This window comes from Peromyscus maniculatus, chromosome 16 (assembly GCF_049852395.1).
Source record: "Peromyscus maniculatus bairdii isolate BWxNUB_F1_BW_parent chromosome 16, HU_Pman_BW_mat_3.1, whole genome shotgun sequence".
NCBI lineage: Eukaryota > Metazoa > Chordata > Mammalia > Rodentia > Cricetidae > Peromyscus > Peromyscus maniculatus.
Window position 1 is genome coordinate 59,827,898 of NC_134867.1, and position 19,366 is coordinate 59,847,263.

Sequence of the window (19,366 nt, forward strand, 5' to 3'; positions counted from 1 at the left end):
CATCCCACCCAGGGCTCTAGGCACGTGATGAGGCAGGGGCAGGTGTGAAGCCCTGTTCCTGGAGCTGGCTGACTGTCACCTTGGGAGTTCAGAGGTTTCGGCTTCAGCAGCCTCAGAGCACTGAAAGCTATTCCTGGAGTCTGCAGAGTCTCAGGCTGGGTAATCCTGGAACTCAGGGAACTCCGACCCGGGATATCATTTTAGGGCAGGCGACAGATCCAAGCCTTGGTGCACAGTGACACTTGCCACAAACCCACCCCAACCTGCTCTCCAGGTCTATGCCAGCCCGGGGCGCGAACGGGCGGGAGGCCGGGAGCCTGGAGCGGGAGGAGCGGCCCGGGGCGGGCTGCCAGGGCGAGAGAGCGAGCGAGGCGGGGGCGGCGGGTACAGAGCTGCGGGCGGCGGCGCCCGCGGGTCACTTGCTGGCGGAGCAGCGGGCGGCAGGACGCGGGGTGCCGGCGCGCACCATGCCCACCTTCGACCAGGCGCTGAGGAAGGCGGGCGAGTTCGGGCGCTTCCAGCGGCGCGTGTTCCTGCTGCTGTGCCTGACCGGTATCACCTTCGCCTTCCTCTTCGTTGGCGTGGTCTTCCTGGGCATCCAGCCGGACTACTATTGGTGTCGTGGGCCGCGTGCCACCGAGCTGGCCGAGCGCTGCGCCTGGAGCCCAGAGGAGGAGTGGAACCTCACCGCGCCCGAGCTCCGCACCCCGGCCGAACGCCGAGGCCAAGGCCACTGCCACCGCTACCTGCTGGAAGCCACCAATGCCAGCACCGATCTCAGCTGTGACCCACTCTCTGCCTTTCCCAACCGCTCCGCGCCCCTGGTGCCTTGCAGCGGCAACTGGCGCTATGTGGAGACCCATTCTACCATCGTCAGCCAGGTAAGCGTGGCTCTGGGCTTCATCTCACCGCCACACTGCAAGGGTGAGCAGGTTAGGTCTCTGGAGTCTTTGTGACTTAGGGACCCACACACCGGATGACCACCTTTGGGGACCCACCAGGTTCCAGCCCATGCTTGCAAGTGCCGCCTTGCAAATACCTGGGAAAATCTTTTGTTTATGTCCCTGTCCCAAAGAGTGGGCTAAGAGATGATCTGGCTTCAGGTAAAAAGGAAAACTTTCCTAGAAGCCAACTCGGAGAAGCTTCACACACACCTGCCTCCGCACTTGTCACTGAGATGTGTTTGCACAGTGATTGGAGATTATGGGTCCCCTCTTGGCTGAGGATTCCGCCTTCAGGCGAGGTAGAACTATGTTGGCACATCTAGGTTGGCTTATCTCCAGCGGGGCGCAGGAGAAGGGGGAATCGACTTAGAAGACTTGAAGATGGCACAACTTTTTTTCCAGTGCCCAAATGATTATCTGAAATGCAGGGGACAAAGGTCGAGACTCTCTCGGGCAATAATTTTGGTAAAACTGCTTTGGGGACAAAGAGCAGCAATGTAAGAGAAGTTGGGAAAGCTGGGGTAGTGGACAAGAGTTTACGGTATTTTCTGCTAGTCAATTATAGGAAGGCAGCAGGAGAGGCACCCATCTCCATGCGCTGTGGTGGCTGCTGGAGTCTGGGCAATCCCCACACTTGTGGGCTCTCTCTCTCTCTCTCTCTCTCTCTCTCTCTCTCTCTCTCTCTCTCTCTCTCTCTCTCTCTCTCTCTCTCTCTCTCTCTCCCTCCCCCTCCCTCCCTCCCTCCCCTCCCCTCCCCTCCCCTCCCCTCCCCTCCCCTCCCCTCCCCTCCCCTCCCCTCCCCTCCCCTCCCCTCCCCTCCCCTCCCCTCTCCTCTCTCTCTCCCTAACTTAAGTCTGATTCTGCACCCTCCAGCATGGTGCGCTGTGAGGCTATGGATTTTCACGTTTTAAGACTGGGTGGTGGTGGTGCACGCCTTTAATCCCAGCTCTGGGGAGGCAGAGGCAGGAGGATCTTTTTGAGTTTGAGGCCAGCCTGGTCTACAGAGCAAGATCCAGGAAATGCACAAAGATACACAAGAGAAACCCTGTCTGGAAAAAAAAAAAAAAAAAAAAAAAAAGAGTGCTTCAGAGGTACCGGGTCCACAGGGATGAAACAAAAGTCCTATTGGATTTTGCCTAAGTCATAGCTCGACTTAATCTTTGTAAGATGATTGCGTATACTTAGGGAAGTGGAGGACAATTTTCATCTCTTAGTTCTTGTCCAAAACACTTGCTTAGACAAAAAGTGAGACACCAGCAGGCAGGACTGCCTTTTCTGTTCTTTCTCTCTCCTTGGTGATCATGTCTAAGTTGGGATACGGCTCTATGAAGCTATTCTTTCCCGTAAGGCCATCTGTGGGTATGGTAGCCTACTCAGGGAAGTTCCGGAGACCCTGCCTCAAAACACAAGATGTTATCCTCTGACTTCTTCATGCACACATACACACGAACACACTGGAATATTCGTGCACCCTCCCCCAGTGTGCATGCATGCTCATGTGCACACATACACATTCTATTAAAAAGGTGATTGTAAAAAGCCTTCCAAAACAAAATGCACAGCCCCTCTAGAAAGGTAGACATGAATGAATGTGATCTATGGGCAAGAAGGATCATCAAGAAGAAGGTCATAAAAATCTGTGAGCAGATACTCTGACTGGTACTTCAGGAATGTGCTGGGGTTTTGGGGTTGATAGGATGTTGTCAAGTGATTGACAGTTCTTAAACATGGTGCAGAATGGTCCTGACACGGGCCCTAGGGTCTATATGGCTACAGTCTGTCAATTAACTTCTTCAGTCTGGCTTTCTCATCCTGTGCATGCCATTATAGTCACTAGCAGTTGACATCTCAGTGTGCACAGAGCATCTATCAGACTTCTTCAGGGGCAAGCTACGATGTTATTCAGCATGCCTTCCTTAAAGCTGCAGATGAGGTTTAGAAACCTCCCAGAAAGATTTCCTTTTCAAATCCCAAATAACTTTAACTTCTTGTAGCTTGTCTTTCAAGTGTTGACTCTCATGAGGCAACTCCTCGCATCTATCCTGGAAGCCTCGCTACCAAAAGTAACTCAGAGTCTCACAGAACCTCCTAGGCTTCCCTGTGCTTTCCTTCATTTTGAATGTGAGCAAATTCATTTTTGTTATTGTAGACACTCTCAAAGCAATGAACAAAACTGTGATTCTAGCTTCAGCTGACGTTATGAACTGAGTATATTTTCAGACCTGAAGTTTAAGATCTACAAAGAGGGTACACATTGGACAAAGTGGAAGTAGACAGACTGCATGTGATACTTGTAGGGGGAGATATGATTTGTCTTAGCTTTGAAGAAGGGAGAGCTGAGGCTGGCCATGTTAGAGACCCTGCCAGGTCCCATATGGTTGTGGAGGTTGCCACGGGTCAGTCTTAGTTCTCTGTTACTATGGTGGTCCTCTGGACATGCCCCCACCTTTACCTGGGTACTCTTGAGGAGAGAAGGATGAGAGATTTAAATAGAAGGATAGAGGGGAGAGAAACATAGAAACACAGGATAGCCTCCAGAGGGCCTGGATCCTTATCCACCGGCCCGGAACTTTATTCAAAAGGGCTTTTTATAACAATGCCAAGGGGTGAGGCAAAAGACCTCTCTCTTGCTAGATACAACCAAGTGCAGACCCTTCCAAACACCTGGCACCCAGGCCCGTGGTCCAATCATCTTCTTATGCAGCCCTGCTGGTAAAGCGAGCTCAGATCTCACTAGGAAACCTCTGTGGGCTCCCACAGGGGCATTGGGAGGGAATATATCCAGCCAGGGTGGCTGCTGGGGAAGCTGTGACTTTATTTGGTGCAGTGAGTCCTTATCATCCTGATGGGAACAAGGTAGAGCAGTCTCTTTGGAGGCTGGATGGCCGTAGCTTCTTAACAACTGGAAGGAACTCCAAGGAGCTCAGTCAGGAGCGACTGTCAATTGGAGGACTGTTCGGAGCCATCTCCTTACTCAAGGGGATTTCCTACCTACACTGAACTCCTGCATATGGACTCTTCTGTGTGTCTCAGCCTCGTCTGCTTGTTAGATAAGGGTCAGAATCAACCCTGATGGAATGCAAACATTGAGTCAGAGCCCTTACTCACTGGGTGTTTCAAATCACTACCTAGGGAGGGAGCCTTTAAGACGGTGGGGGTTTTGAATGCTTGCTAGCATCAGGAGATCATCTTTCCACTTCAGGGGGCCTTCACACAGGTAAACAGTTGCTCTCCCATGCTTTTCTTCTAAAACAAGAGGAAGGCCGGGGATATGGGTGATCTGTTGGAGAGAGTGCTGGTTGCTTTGTTCTCAGGCTTCCTCCTCATCCCCCAAGGGCCTTTCCTCAGATAATAGGCCAACTGGGTAGGGTGATCCCCCACAGTGCCGGCATCCTAAGGGTCTACTATACATATTACTGAGCTATTGTAAGTCCTGGAGAAGGGAGTTGGCCGAGCCACAATTCTGGCCCAGGCAGGGTCTCTAATTTGCTACTGGTACTTTAGAAAGAAGTACTGGGACTGGAGAGATGACTCCGTGATGAAGAGCACTGGCTGCTCTTCCAGAGCAAGTTCAATCCAGGACCGCATGGATGCTTACAATAATCTGTAACTCCAGTTCCAGGGGATCCAAATTCCTCTTCTCACCTCCGTGGGTACCAGGCATGCATGTGGTATACAGACATACACACAGGTAAAATGTACATTTAAAATTTCTAGATAGACTGTATTGCTGTATTGTTTGAATGTGTCTTCCCTCTTTTTTGTTGAATTAACTTGATCATTGGAGAACCTGTTATGCTATTTATTTAAATACCCAATTTGGGCATCATTTGTTTTCCATTTCATTATTTTCTCTTCTTTACTATGTGTTGGGGTGTTTTTCCCAGTTTAAGTTGGATCCTCAGCTCAAATTTTCAACCCCTTTTTTTAGTGTGAATATCTAAAGCAATGAATTTGCTTCTAGGGACTTGTTTGGCCGCACTGCAACAAGGTTTTAAATGTGTAGTTTTTAAAGTAGCACCTAGATTTAGTCTGTGAGCAAATACAGATGTATGTTGTTGTCTGAGCTGCACCTATACATAGAACAATGGAAGATCATAAAACGTGGTGTGCCTCATTGAACCCCAGCACCAATAAAAATCCATCTTTTCCTTGCTCAGCTCCTATCTGGGGCACGGAATCAAGGCTCTGTGTGGCAATAGGGTCACCTTGACAGGAGTTCATTTCAACGCTCATGACTGTGTGACTACTGGTCCCACAGGAGAGAAGTAAGAATGCTGGGGGCCTTAAGGAATGAAATTTTATCAGCAAGGAGCTTTTTCTTTCTTGCATTAAAAATAATGATGCAACTAAGCCAGGTGAGTTAGCAATACCTGTAATCCCAGGTACTTGGGTCTGATGAAGAGGAGTTACTTCTGCCCAAGAGTTTAGGCACAACAGCAAAGCTCCATCTCAAAACATAACATAAATTACACCGAGACGTCCATACCCTTAAAGTGCCCCCACTGGAAGAATTACTCTTTTAAAAACCACGTGTATCAGTTGTCTCCTTCCAGTATGTGGGTCCTGGGATCAGGCTTAGCAGCAGGTACCTTTACACACCCATCTCACTGGCCTTGAAGGAAAACCTCTTAGACTATTTCATTGAGCTGTTCAATGTCCTGGCATAAAAACACAAATGCAATAAATTATTATGAAACAATAAAGATGGCTGTGCAAGCTGGGTGTGATAACACATGGCTGTAATCTCTGTATTTGGAGAGGCTGAGGCAGTTCAAGGATCAGGAGTTCAAGGCTAGTCTGGTTACACAGCAAGACTGACAGAGAGAGAGAGAGAAATTTAAAAATAAGCATTGGCCAAGGGCCTACGAAGCACTTTGGTAAGTTACATCTATGTACAAAGGCTCCTAAATAGACACTAGTCTTTCAGTGACTCATGCACTGCCCTAGAACGCTGGCCCCGGTGGCCGCAGTCCTACAACGCAGGAGGTGGAAGAAGGGAGGTTATTAACTGGAGACCAGCCTAGATAGACAGTGAGTCTCTGCCTCAAATCAAACAAACAAAAAACAAGAGAAAAAGAAGGGGAGAGAAGGGAACACGAGAGGGAAGGATGGGGAAGAGAAGGGGAGGGAAGGAAAGGGGAGGGGAGGGAAGGATAGGGAAGGGGAAGGGAAGGGGAGGAAAGGAGAGGGGAGGGAAGAGGAGGGGAGGGGAGGGAAGGAAAGGATAGGGAAGGGAAGGGGAGGGGAGGGGAGGGGAGGGGAGGGAAGGATAGGGAAGGGGAAGGGAAGGGGAGGAGAGGGGAGGGGAGGGGAGGAAAAGGGAGGGGAGGGAAGTTCCCTGGAGACAGGTGCCTTTAGGTACAATAACTCCAGAGCTTCCAATGTTGCTCCAGCTAATAACCAAATGAAGGAGACCTGTCATCTGGAACCTGTGTGTGAACACAGGTACTTTTCTGTAGATTCTCTACATAGACAAGTTGATTGAAGGTTATCAGAGGAACTACAAATTCAATCATCTCTCAACATATAAACTCCCACCCACGAACATATATAGTGTACTTGGTCCAAAATAAGTCTGCATAAAAGGATGAAATAAAGGAAAGTTAAAACATTGAGGAAGGCCTTCTGTGCCGGCTGGGGCAATGGGAGTCTCTTCCACGTGGCCCCTGTGTTCCCACCTGCTCCTCTCCGCTGTGGGGAAGCTCTCCATCCCTGTCATGTTCAGCTCCATGCCTTCCTTCTCGATTGTCACCCGTGACGTGGGCTCCTCTTCATCCTCTGTACAGTCGCCAACAGTCTCTAGCTCTCCCCTGCAGCCAGTGACCTGCTCCAGGTCCCTCAGGGGACTTCCTGCCTCCATTGCTTCCAGAGCAGTCCATCCTGGCTGCTGTTCCTGTCTCTGGAGCTGTGTCTCCCTGCACCATCACATCTACCCTGCTGAAATGTGTATGTTAACTGTGATTCCATTCTCAGTATTTTAAATCCTCGCTGTTCTTCCTTCTTTGACTCACAGTTTATTTTTAGAGGCTTATTATTAAACTAATTTAAGCTGACTCCTCTTTAAAATTTTTGCATTCTTTTTCATTGTGATATGGTCAGAGAATGTGGTTTTTATGATACTGATTTTTTAGGTTTTTTTTTTTTTTTTTTTTTTTTTTTTTTTTTTTTTTTTACTTTTATTAGCATTACTTTGTAGATTTGTCAGAAGTCAAGTGCTGTGTTTCCTTTCATGCTTGGCAAGAATGCTTGGTCTTTATCCACAAGGAGCAGCATTTTATAGACATTCAACAGCTGAACCTAGCTAGTTCTACTGTTAAAACATCCTATGTCTGAGATAACTTTTTGTATGCTGGTGATCACTAATTACAAAAACACAGCATTTTTCAATTTCTAGATTTAAGATTTTTTATATGAGATGTAATTTTACTAAATGTGTGTGCATGTGAATTTAGAGTTTAAAAATTCTTCATAGTGAAGTTTTTATTATTGTATAAAATCTGATCTGAGATCCAGGGTGTGTTTTGTCTTAATATCTATATCATCTGCTATTCATATGGCAATTCCATCTTTCCTTTGATTAATATTTATCATTAACCTTTTGTTACCTTGAATTTCAAATTTCCCACATTCTAATATGGAGCTCATAAAATGTACACAAGGTGATTTTGCTTTTATTGAATGTGCCTCAGTGTCCATGTGTTAGTTAGCTTCCCATTTCTGGGACAAAATACCAGAAACAATCAACTTAGAAAGAGGAAGCTGTGTCTTGGCCCACAGTTTCAGAGGATTCAGCCCTGGTCATTTGACCACATCACTTGGGCCAGTGGTGAGACAGCTCCTGGGGTGAAAGTCTGTGCTTGGCAACTATAGCTGACGTCCTCCGTGTGCTGGTCTGGAAGCAGTGTGGACCAGCATCCTAATGTTGCTTTCAAGGGTACTTCCTTGTCCCTAGGCTCCCCGCCATAAAGGTTCCACTGTGTCCCAGTAGCACCCTGGGCTGGTGACAGGAGCACCCAAGTCTCAGGCTTGGTGCTCCTTAAATAGTGTGGCACTTGATCTCTTTAAATGTGTTGTGGGAACTGGCGAGTTAGGACTTATTAGATCTTTTATCTTGGCCTTTCTGTGCATTTCCTTCTATGGAAGAAATATAGTTAGACTTGCTTTTCCTACTCCATTTTATTCTTTCTTTTATTTGTTGGAAGTTTAGCTCTTTTATTTCACCTCTTTTCGTGATTACTCCTGGAAATTTCACCCAGCTTATTTAACAGAGCCTAAATTTAATGCAGGGACTCCCTGCACCTTAAAAAGGATTATTTATGCATATGCATGTGTACCTGTGTGAGTTTATGTGCGCCACTGTGTACAGGTGGCCACAAAAGAAGGTGTGAGATCCCCTAGAACTTAAGTTATAGGCAGTTGTGAGCTGCCATATGGATGCTGGAACAGAACCTCTGTCCTCTGCAAGAGAAGCAAGTGCTCTTAACCACTGAGCAAACCCTCTAGCCCCCTAGACCTTCTCTTAGATAATCTAAGAAACTTAGAACACTTCAGTTTAGCCATTGCTCTCTGTCTTTTGATTAGTATTAACCAATGTCCTTTGTCTGCCTTTTTATTATTAGTTTATATTTTTTATGTAGCTTGTGTGTGCCTTTGTTCATATCCACACTATATTCACCCATTATTCTATAGGATGTCTCATTTCCTCCCTTCCTGTTAAGTAAATCTTTCAAAAGCACCTTTAGTGCCCATGGTTCTCAACATGTGGGTCATGACCCCTTGGGGTCAAATGACCTTTTCTGGGGGTCAAAAATCAGATATCCTGCTTATCAGATATTTACATTACTATTCATAACAGTAGCAACATTATAGTTACAAAGTAGCAGCAAAAATAATTTTATGGTTGGGGGGTCACCACACCATGAAGAACTATATTAAAGGGTCACAGCCTTAGGAAGGTTGAGAACCACTGCTTTAGTGTATATTTGTAGATAATAAACGTGTTTTGGTTTTGTTTATACTTGTAACTCTTTATTTCATCGTTAGTCTTGAAAGTTAACTTTCCAGATGAGTGGTCCATGCCTTGGTTGTCTTTTCCTCCATCCTTCTGTGATGGAAGTTCTAGGGCAAAGGGCCAGCTCGATGGGTTCCAGTATGTCAGGTCCGGCCACTCATGCTGAAGAAAGTAAACAAAAGCAGTCTCGGTAAAATAACACACATGGACGACAGTGCCGTCATGGGACCTCTTGCTTTGTATGATAACCAAAAACTTCAAAAAAGAAAGGAAAAAATAAACATAATGGTAAAGTGACTGGAAAAGTTTCATTGACATGAAAAATGGGGACGATAGAGAGTCCCTCAGCCCATCGTCAGTGTACCGGCGTGTTCTCTAAGTGGGAAGACTCAGGCACGGGTGGGGAGGCTGCACAGCTGAGCAGCCTCCCCCAGACTGCCGATGCTCACATCTCAGGTCTGGTTCTGCAAGGGGCAGGGCTTGGAGAGGCCTTATTGTTTGACATACAAACTAGTTCCTAGGAGATGCTGCTCCTGCTTGGGGGTGATCTCATTATGGGGTGATCTGTGCGGGACCTACATCCTGAGGTAACAACAGTAGAGACTTTGGGTCACCTTTTGGGGGTTCTGGAACAGTATACTTGTAAATGGTGACATTAAAATACCTTGGTCTTGTCTTCATATCTTCAGCCTGGAAGAGGCTGATATAGGTTTGAGCATCAGGTGTGTAAATGCCAGCACCCTGGGTGCTTCACCAGACTGTGTGCAGAGTTCAGCAGGCAAGTGGACTAAAGTAGAGGAGGTGGATACAGGGAATGGGGTCAGGGAGGACAGGCATCCATCCTGCTTCTACATACCTTGAGGGCTCAGAAGAAAGAGCCAATGTTCTTTAGTCATGGCTGTTTCTTAGCCCTCACTCCATTTTCCAGAGTGTGGACATGTCACGCAGCCTCGGTTTTGCTCTGGAGAAGTCCATCGTCAGTCTTGCTTTCTCTCAGGGAGAGTTGCCTCCAAAACACAACAGACATGTGTTAAGCACTCAGTCAACGTTTCTCGAGTGAATCGTTAGGTTTTCTCTGCATTTGGACCTTTAATCACTTCCACAGGACACCCAGCCATTCTCCCTCCAGGGCAGCCTCTCCGTCCTTTAGCCTTGCCTTCTGAGATTCTAATTAGACATGAGTTGGACTTGGTTTTTCTTTCCTTCGGGACTTCCTCTTCTGCTGTCCACTTCTGTATGTATAGGTCTAGTCCAGAGCACCAACTTTCCATTCAGCAGTGTCCAGTATTCTGTTTAACCCATCCACTGAACTTTTTATTTTAACCAGTGATGTTTGTGTTATTTTAGAATATGCCCGGACATTTGCTGGTGGCTTTCTCCTGGCTTTCTTTCTATTTTTTTTTTTATCTCTTTAATTCATTTCCCCACAACTGCTCTTATTTCGTGTGTGGTGACTATCTGATGTCCTTGGTGTTCTCGATTTGTCTGTGGCTTACTGTGTGTCTAATGATTGTTGGCTGTGTGTCCCCAGTCCTTGGTCATCTCTGTGGCAGCTTGGTTCCTTCCATGCAGGATTTCTTCTCACCTCTTTGGAAGCTTGGAGACAGCCATTGCCTGGAACTCTGCCTCCCCTCTAGGCAGCCTGGCTGGATGAAGAGTGACTAAAGCCTTTGTCTGTTTTGATTGGAAATGTGAGCTTTCTGTTTACTTCCTGAAACACTTTAGCTTGAGTCCATCATAGTAACCATTTCTTTCAGCCAATGACAAACGTGGTTTAGTAGCGTGTCTTTTTAATGGAGTAAAATCAGGACCCTAATGAATGGGGCCACCCCATTAAATGTCTGCTCTGTGGTCTAGGTAGGAAGAGACCAAACAGATGCACCATCCGGTGACATTTGTGGGCCCCAGAACAACCAAGAAAGTGTTCGCCACAGGGGCTTCATTGTGGGGCTATGAGAGAGTCCTTCCTGCTTCCCCTGACAGCTGGCGTTCTGGATTATCAACAACAGTACCACTGCAATTATTTACATTCAGTCCACGCCAGGCTCGGGGCCGGGCTGGAGATACAAAGAGGAGTGAGATCCTTTCTCCACCCAGCTCCAGGCCTGGCAGGGCAGAGTGTGCCGAGACAACAGCAAGATGGGGGCAGTGGAGAGGTGCGCCTTTTCACGGGTTCCAGGTGAGCCGGGCTAGGACGGACATTGACCTTGATCTCAGCCTGGGAGGACAAGGAGGAGTCCAGGATGAAATGCCAGTGAAGTGGTTGGTGTTTGGTTTTTCACATTCTCTCGTCCTCATCATCCTTTCCTCTGTGGTCCTTGAGGGACCCTGCATAGGGCTGGCCGTGCATTCCTAGGTCCCACCCATAGAGTTTGGAATCCAAAGATGGGGCTGGGTTTAGGGCTTTCTTTCTTTCTTTTGAGCATCCTAGGTTTGTGCAGGTGGTCCACGGACCTCCCAGGGAGACACACTCTGATTCTTAATGAGGAGTGTGATGAGAACCTCATGACTGGAGGATAAACCAGAAATGGATCTTCCAAACCCACCCTGCAGACTCTGAGGTAGGTGGCCTGTCCCTTTATCTCCTGGCAGAAGTCCTGGGTCTTATCTGATGCAATGCCTTAGTTTATTCCCCCAAATCTTCGCACTCCCCAGAGATGCACAACAGATAGGAAGATTCTTGGACTGATGGGGGCGAGACCTAGCTGAACCACACCGTGAGAATCTTGCCAGAGCTTGGAGAGGAGCTTTATACAAAGGCACAGCCATATGCATGTCAGACAGGTGTGGCGTCTTCACAATCTATGGCTGTTTTTATTTTTTCTTCTTGTTGGGTCAAATGCCTGGCCAGAGCAAAGAAGGATGCACTCTGGTTCCCGGTTTGGTTCCACAGACCATTGTGGAGGGCATGGAGGCAGGAGCGGGAGGCAGCTGGTCACATTGATGTACAGTCAGGAAACGGAGTGAGGAACATTGGCTCAGCTCACTCTCTCCTTTTTACTCATCCCGGGTCCCTAGCTCATGCAAGGGTGCCACCTATATCCAGGGTGGGTCTGAATTCATTCAATCTAGAAAATTCCTTACCGACATGTCTCGTAGGTGGTCAGAGATGCTGTTGACACTATTCATCATCACAACTGGTTGAAGTGTTTTGTGTAAACATCGTAGTAGCAGAATGGAAAGGGTGCACATACCTTCCAGGATCAGATGGCTCTGGGCCTAAACCAGCTCCTTTGTCTTTCAGCTTAGCAGCGAGTCCAGCAACTGCCTGACTCTGTCTTCTTAGCTCTGGAATGTTCCTTAAAGACCCATGTGTTGGAATGTCTGGCACTGAGCTGTCGGCACTATTTGGGGAGACTATGGAACCTTGGGGGTGTGGGGTCTAGCTGGTGGAAGTAGGTCAGTAGGGGCAGGCCTTTGAAGACTAGATCTGCTGTCGGTCATATCTGCTGTTGGTTGTAGCCTGAATTCTCTGCCTGCTGTCTGGCACCATGGTGGGAGGGGCCACAGCCGCATGTTTTAGCTGCCCCAAACTCTACCACATTCTCTCTGCCATGATGAACTAAATCTTAAAGGACGGTGAACCAAAGTAAGTGCTTCCTTCCTTGAGTTCCTTCTGTTGGTTACTTGATTACAAGGACATAAAAGTAACTAAGCAGAAACTCAAACTAGCTAACCCCTCCTAAGTGGTTGTCCTAAGTGAGCAGGGCAGTCACCATTGTATCTAGACATTGTATCTGACCACCCAGCTGCTCAGAGCAGTGACTTCATGGGACTGTGTAAGGATTTTTGAACTAAGTGGAACCTGGAAAGGAACAGAAAACAGGCTGACAGCCAGGTATGACCCTGGAACTGTAGTTTGTGGGCCTCTGGTCTAACGTAATAGATTACTAAGAATTTTCCTCTTTTTTTTTTTTTAAAGGGGGGAGGGGCACTAATGTCTTAGGCAGTAATTCACACTTGAGGCTGAGAATACCAGGACTTTCCCTCTGGGATGCACAGCTGGATCACATTATCCAAGTCTCTTTGCGGCTTGTAGGACAAAGTGACCAAGCACTGGTCAGTGATACTGGGAAGATCTCAAATGGATCTGCAGGGCCCAGAGCCAAAACAACCTCCCTCCCCCTTGCATCCCACCCCTGTTCTTTCCTTCTAGCACTTGGTAGCAGTGAACCTTGAACCCATAGAGGCAGGGAGGGGGGGGGGGGTGTCGCGGGACGGACGGGACTCCTTAGATGGAAAAGAACCCATTTCTGAAAGTACGTAGGAATGGCAGCACTCCCTCCCATCAATTAACTGAATGGGATGTGAGGTTATGGATGAGAAGAAAACTTTAATTTTTTTTTTTTTTCTAGTATAGCAGGCTGGCTCAAACTCTATGCAGCCCAGGCTGACCTTGAAATTCTGATACCTTTGCCTCTCCCATCCCCTCTGTCTCAGTTCTGGGATTACAAGAGTTCATCACATCTAGTTCATATGGTGCTGGGGATTGAACCCAGGACTCTGTGCATGCTAGACACGCACTCCACCGTCTGAACTACATCCCCAGCCCCAAGAGATCAACCTTCTGATGTAAGCCACTGTTGTCTTTTCTAACTCTTTGGGTGAGCTGGTTCTGACTGCTACGTTTTGGTCCATTTCCTGTAGATGGAAGGCTGTAAGGCTACAGGCACTAACACAACATCAGGAAGGTGGCTCCTGGCCTCCCTTGTCTGGCACACAGGGCCCTCGGTGATCCTACCCACTCACTGGCTGCACAGCGGGGGGGTGGGGAGCTCCTCTCCTCTTCAGGTTGTGACCCTGGACCCCGTGAGGCACAGCTACCCTCACATGGGTCCTTGTATATGTCCATTCCATTTCTCAAACCTTTCTCCTTTCCTCCAGGGTCAGTCCAGTTTCCCCCTTAGCATGCCCTTGAGAAGTGGCCTTGCATGGAAAGTGTCCCCGAACCCTTGCCTCCACCCTGGGGCGAGGGCTGGGTTCCTTTCTCTGCCTCACATTTCCCACTAAGTGTTGATGGTGTGAACAGATGCCTTCTTCATCAAGAAAGAGCAGGCATTCTGACCCCTCTGCTTAACATAGCACTTAGTAAATATTTGCGAGGAAATTCATGAGTGAAAAAATAAGGGGGCCCTTGTTATAACTAGAGCTAAGCTAACCCTGGAGTGGACTGCCACAAACTGTCAGAAGCTACTTTCTCCGGACACTGCAGCTTCTTCATGACACAAGACACGTCCTTGCGTCTCTCTCCTTGGATCTGTGGGGCGTGACTACTCATCCGGTGGTCAAGACCACTTACGAACTCTGCAGGCGGAGAGCTCCGAGCCTCCCTCGGCCGGTGTCTGCCTGCAGTGGGCTGTTGTCTGTGGGAGCTTCCTCTGAGGGAGGTAACCTGGCACACGAAGAGAACAGGGGAATGGAGCTGTCGGCTCCCTGAGGTCATCATTTTTATGTGCTGACGTCCATTGTGCAGAAGAGACTTTTCTCAGCTGTCCTGGCTCTCCTCAGCAGGTCTGTGTCGTCAGCAGAGCCCTCTGCGGGGGCAGCTGGGCACAGCAACAGGGCCGGGCAGAGGCGAGGGGCACGCCGGAGCTGGTGCTTGCGGTGCCAAGGTACAGCTGGACCCTCGGCCCGCTAACGAATCGGAGCCAAAAACATGCTACCCAACCTTCACAACCAAGGGAAACTTTCCAGCGTTCATTCTACGCACCCTACCCCCTTATACAACAACCAAGAAAGGAGTTGATTTCTATTGCACTTAGGAAAGCGAACTCCTCGGTGTTCTCAGCACAGTGCTTTTAGAGAGATAAATGGCTGGCGAGGGAGCAGAAGGCTCTTTTATCTGAACCAGGGATCTGAAACATGGCTTTTAGGAGACTGCAGTCTCTTGCTTTTCTTCTGTTTGTCATAAAACAAAAGGCCTCTGGGGCTGGTTCCTGTGCGATACTAGAGAACGGCAGTGAGGATGGAGTGGAGGGGCTTCTAAGAGAGTGGGTAAATGCAATTTTTAATAAGAACCCGCCAGCTCTGCAGTGGTTTTATTGGTGGGTGGTAAGGGCCCAGTGTAGCTTTCAAAATCAAGACTGATTTAGCGTTTTTTTAGTCCTCAAAACTGAGTTCAGGGAGGAAAATCGAAAGGCAGGCAGGGGTATTGGACTATTGTCAAATAGCTTCCAAGAGCTCGGGTGCCAACTTTTGTCTAATGGGGAAGCGGACACTGTGGGAAGACCGCAGATCCCCACTGGCTGTGTGGGACTAGGGATGCTGACCTGTCTCTGTTCCCTGAGTCAACTGGTCATTTGTCAGCTGGCCTGATGCGCCTCTCATTTCTCTGACAGTTGAGTCAGTTTCCAGGTTCCCAAGGTATTTAATTCCCAGCCCTGAACTCAGGGATACCAACCAGATCTGTGTGCAAGTGGCAAGCTGTCTCAGGATGAAACTAACCTAAAACGTGGAGGTGTTGGGTTCCTGAAACCAAGATGGGGTCATCCTGGTGGGACCTTTCTTCCTGGTGGGTTTGCTGTGCCACCCATGGTGTTGACAGGATGTCCGGTTCCTCTTTAAACATTAGGGCCCTTGTAGGTAGTCAAGGAGAGAACCTGGCACAGGCCATGCACACAGTGGAAAATGTCACACGCTCAGGCCCAGACTTACGAAACATGGATGCTTGTTCTTCTACCAGGGATGAGGATATGGCATATACATATCACTCACAGAGCTCTGAGCTGGATCACCAGCACAGCATAGACTGAGCCGAGGGAGTACATGTCTGTAATCCAAGCACATGGGCGGTAGACACAGGGGATCAGAAGTTCAAGGACATCCTTTTCAATATAGGGAGTTCAAGGCCAGCCTGCAATATGAGGTCCTGCCTCAGAACCCAGCAAGCACAGAATCTCCAAACAAGCAGACGGCCCAGTCCTATGAAGCAGGTGCCCTCCTGCGTAGGTTCGCTGTAGGGCAGAGGAGTCACACAGGGCTCTGGCTTTCTGTCCTTACAACAGTGGCCAATCACAAATGAATCAGAACTTCAGAAGTCCGTCCACACCCGCAGGCTTTCACCCCAAGTGTCTGATTGTGGCAGTTGACCTTAATTACCGATTTGACTGGACCGAGAGATGCAGGAGATTAGTGAGACACACCTCTGAATGTATCATGGATGTTTCCAGAGTCGGTTAGGTCGTGAGACCCTGTCCTGATTGTGGATCCGTCCTTTCATGGCTTCCTACGATGAGGGAAGGAGATGGATGCAGGTGTGCTCCTCGGGAGCTCTCTCATGCCTCGCCTCCCTCCTGCATCTCCTCTCTTTACTTCTGTCTACCCTGAAGTAGTTTCCTTACCACATGCTCTCACTGCCAGGTTGGTCTGCCCAAGCCCACGGGCCTAAGTGACCATGGTCTGAACACCCTACAACTGTAAGCCAAATACATAATTCCTCCTGTTAAATTATTCTGTTTGGTATCTAGTTCACAGCAAAGCAACAACAACAACAACAAAACCCTAGTGCTATGTTTAAATATTTAATTTCACATTTCACTTACCTGGTGTAACAGTCAATATCTTACAGTAACTCTGGTAACCTCACATCTGCTTAGGGTTGACTGTAATTCTTTGGTAGGTTTTTGTTGCTAACATATCTTATTTATGAGTAATGAAACCTATAAGCATGGGGTGCTGTGTTTTCTTATTGCTCAGAAATAGTGCAGGATGGAATTTGGGAGCATCAAATACTGTGACCAGCTGGATGTCCCCCTCTTCTGGGGATGCCGGCTGTTCCTGTGTAGGCAGACAACATGCAGGAGTCATTTTCCTCTTCCACGGACAGAACGTCAAGAGTTCTGGTGCAGATCTCTTTCTGGTTTCTGCTGCTTTGGTGGCTGTGTGTTGGGCTGACAGTCTCCCATCTTTCCATGTCTTCCTCGTGTAGAAAGACCAGGTTTTGCACAGAGACCTCGCTGAGTTACGTGAGGTGTGTCTGTCCTCACTGTTGCAGTGGGTCCTGAGAGGGTGTTTTTATTTTTCCCAGTGATATGGAGGTTGACTGGGTGGAACGGTGGCTTACTATGAAGTGTGCAGTGGTATCTAGAAACAGACACTCAGATGGGATTTTGGAGGTCCCCTCCTAGATGGAAGGGGATGGAAGACAAGATGGAATGCCTGGGACATCACAAATGCTGATACAGATGCTGGGCTCAGTGTGGTTCTTGGGCTCTGAGTTTGCAATGGGAGATCTGGTTGTCACAGACTGAAGGGGCTGAGGGCACTGAGGTCCTTCTGAGGGCAGCCTGGACCACATTGTCTGGACCACAGTTTGCCAGTAGCATACGAGGCATTCTGAGGCGTGTGATACCCAAGTCCGGGACAGCTGCATCCTCTGCTCCAGTGTTACCACGTCTTGGATGCCTTTCCCACTTGTTGCTCAGCCCAGTGTACGCACAGGATGGCTCTGATTTCATGGCGTTTCTGCCAACTGGAAGCGATGGGCGGCCAACAGCTCAAGATGAAAGGCAGTGTGTGCGTCTCCAGCCCCAGAGGGAGACACACTGTGAGCTGATGTCTTTGAGTCATAAACAGAAGGGACCAGGTGCCAGGGCTCCTGCCTGAAAACCGATTGTAGCACATGTATGGGAGAAGGAAAAGTGAAAAGAAATTTGCACCTCCTTAATTCTGATTTTTTAAGTGATGCCTCCCAGACGCCATCAAAGACTGAGTTTCCTTTCGTCGCTCAGGTGAGATTTCAAATTATAGACTAATAAGAAAGTCACGTGGTTTATCCAAAGTATTAAACATCCATGATAGGAGAAAAGATCAAAAGTAATTCTAATTAAGTTTGTGTCAACTTTTTAAAAGATTTTTTTATTGTTCTTTAAATTATGTGCACGTGAGTATGTGCACATGAGTGCACGTGCCTACAGAGGCTCTGAGGGGGTGTAGGGTTCCCTGGATTTGGAGTTATAGGGAGTTGTGAGCTCAGTATGCATGTTGAATATCTAACTCAGATCCTCTACAAGAACGATACACGTTCTTAACCACCGAGCTACCTCCCTGTCCTTGGCCTCAACGTCTAAAACATCAAATAAGGAAATAAATTTCAGTTCTGGAGTTGAGGAAATTTCATAAGGAACCTTTCCCGTTGAGGCACCTGTCTGTGTGTCTTAGTTAATAGTGACCTGGTTATCATGTGACCAGTTTATCAGAGACCTCTTTTGCCAATGTCCCTAGGGGAGTGCTAGGATCCCCTATTGAGTACTTGTGTTTGTAGGGCTTGTCTAGAAGAATTTAAATCTTTAAACCCAACCTAGTCCAACAGATTATTATATGCATATATACTATTATATTGTATAGATGATTATATATACTATATATACTATTATATATAATATCTATTGGACTAGGTTATATATGTATACATACATATATAACTGTTTGAACAGATTAACTATAGATCATTGTACAATAACTGTTAGCAGGTACAAATTCTGCAAAGAAGTGATGGAATTTTACATGTGAGTTGATACAATCTTGCTCATCACTGAGGCAGCTAAGTTCAGGCTTCCTGGGAACCCAAGAACGTTCTTTTGTTGGAGGTTTTGTGAGCTCCAGTTTGCACAAATGGGAGTTGCATTGTGTGGAGTCCTTTGACTCGAGACTGGTATAAATAACTAGTGTAAAGTGCTTGTCCAGTTAGGTGGCCCAACCAAGTGCTGAGTATCTGGTGGTGACTGTCCCTGCCGGTGACAGGGTAAAGAAAGGGACTGGCATAGGCAGCTTGAGTATGGAAATGGGCACAGATAGCAACCCCAGGCTTGAGAGGACATTTGCTAATCAAAGTGCCAAGATCCTAGTGTAAGAAGCTGGCACCATCTACTCTTGAGCTGGACAGACTGGAGCATAGGGATAAAGACTATAAAGAAAGAACTATGGCTGGGCGGTGGTGGCGCACGCCTTTAATCCCAGCACACGGGAGGCAGAGGCAAGTGGCTCTTTGTGAGTTCAAGGCCAGCCTGGGCTACCAAGTGAGTTCCAGGAAAGGCACAAAGCTACACAGAGAAACCCTGTCTCGGAAAAAAAAAAAAAGAACTATGTGGGATTTCTTTCTGTATAATGTAAATATGTGTTGCTCTGATTGGTTGATAAATAAAGCTGCATTGGCCTATGGCAGGGCAGGATGGAGCCAGGTGGGAAAATCCAAGAGAGATAGTGAGAGGAGAAAGGAGAGTCGGGGGAGACACCAGCGGTCACCCAAGGAGCAGCAGGATGCCAGCAGACTGGTAATGCCACGGCCACGTGGCAACTTATAGATGAATAGAAATGGGTTAAGCTATAAGAGCCAGCTAGCAAGAAGCTTGAGCCATAGGGGCCATCCAGTTCGTAAATAATATTAAGCCTCTGAATGATTATTTTATAA

General features: G+C 47.7%; 1 protein-coding gene across 1 annotated transcript in view; it reads left to right on the forward strand.

The window, feature by feature from the left end:
- The first annotated feature begins 356 nt into the window (after window positions 1–356).
- Window positions 357–19,366, forward strand: part of Slc22a3 (solute carrier family 22 member 3) — a 94,425-nt gene continuing 75,415 nt past the window's right edge. Inside the window, exon 1 of the mRNA XM_006978025.4 lies at window positions 357–881. Coding sequence (XP_006978087.2) covers window positions 468–881 — 414 coding nt within the window. The 5' untranslated portion in view covers window positions 357–467. The remainder of the gene's footprint in view (window positions 882–19,366) is intronic.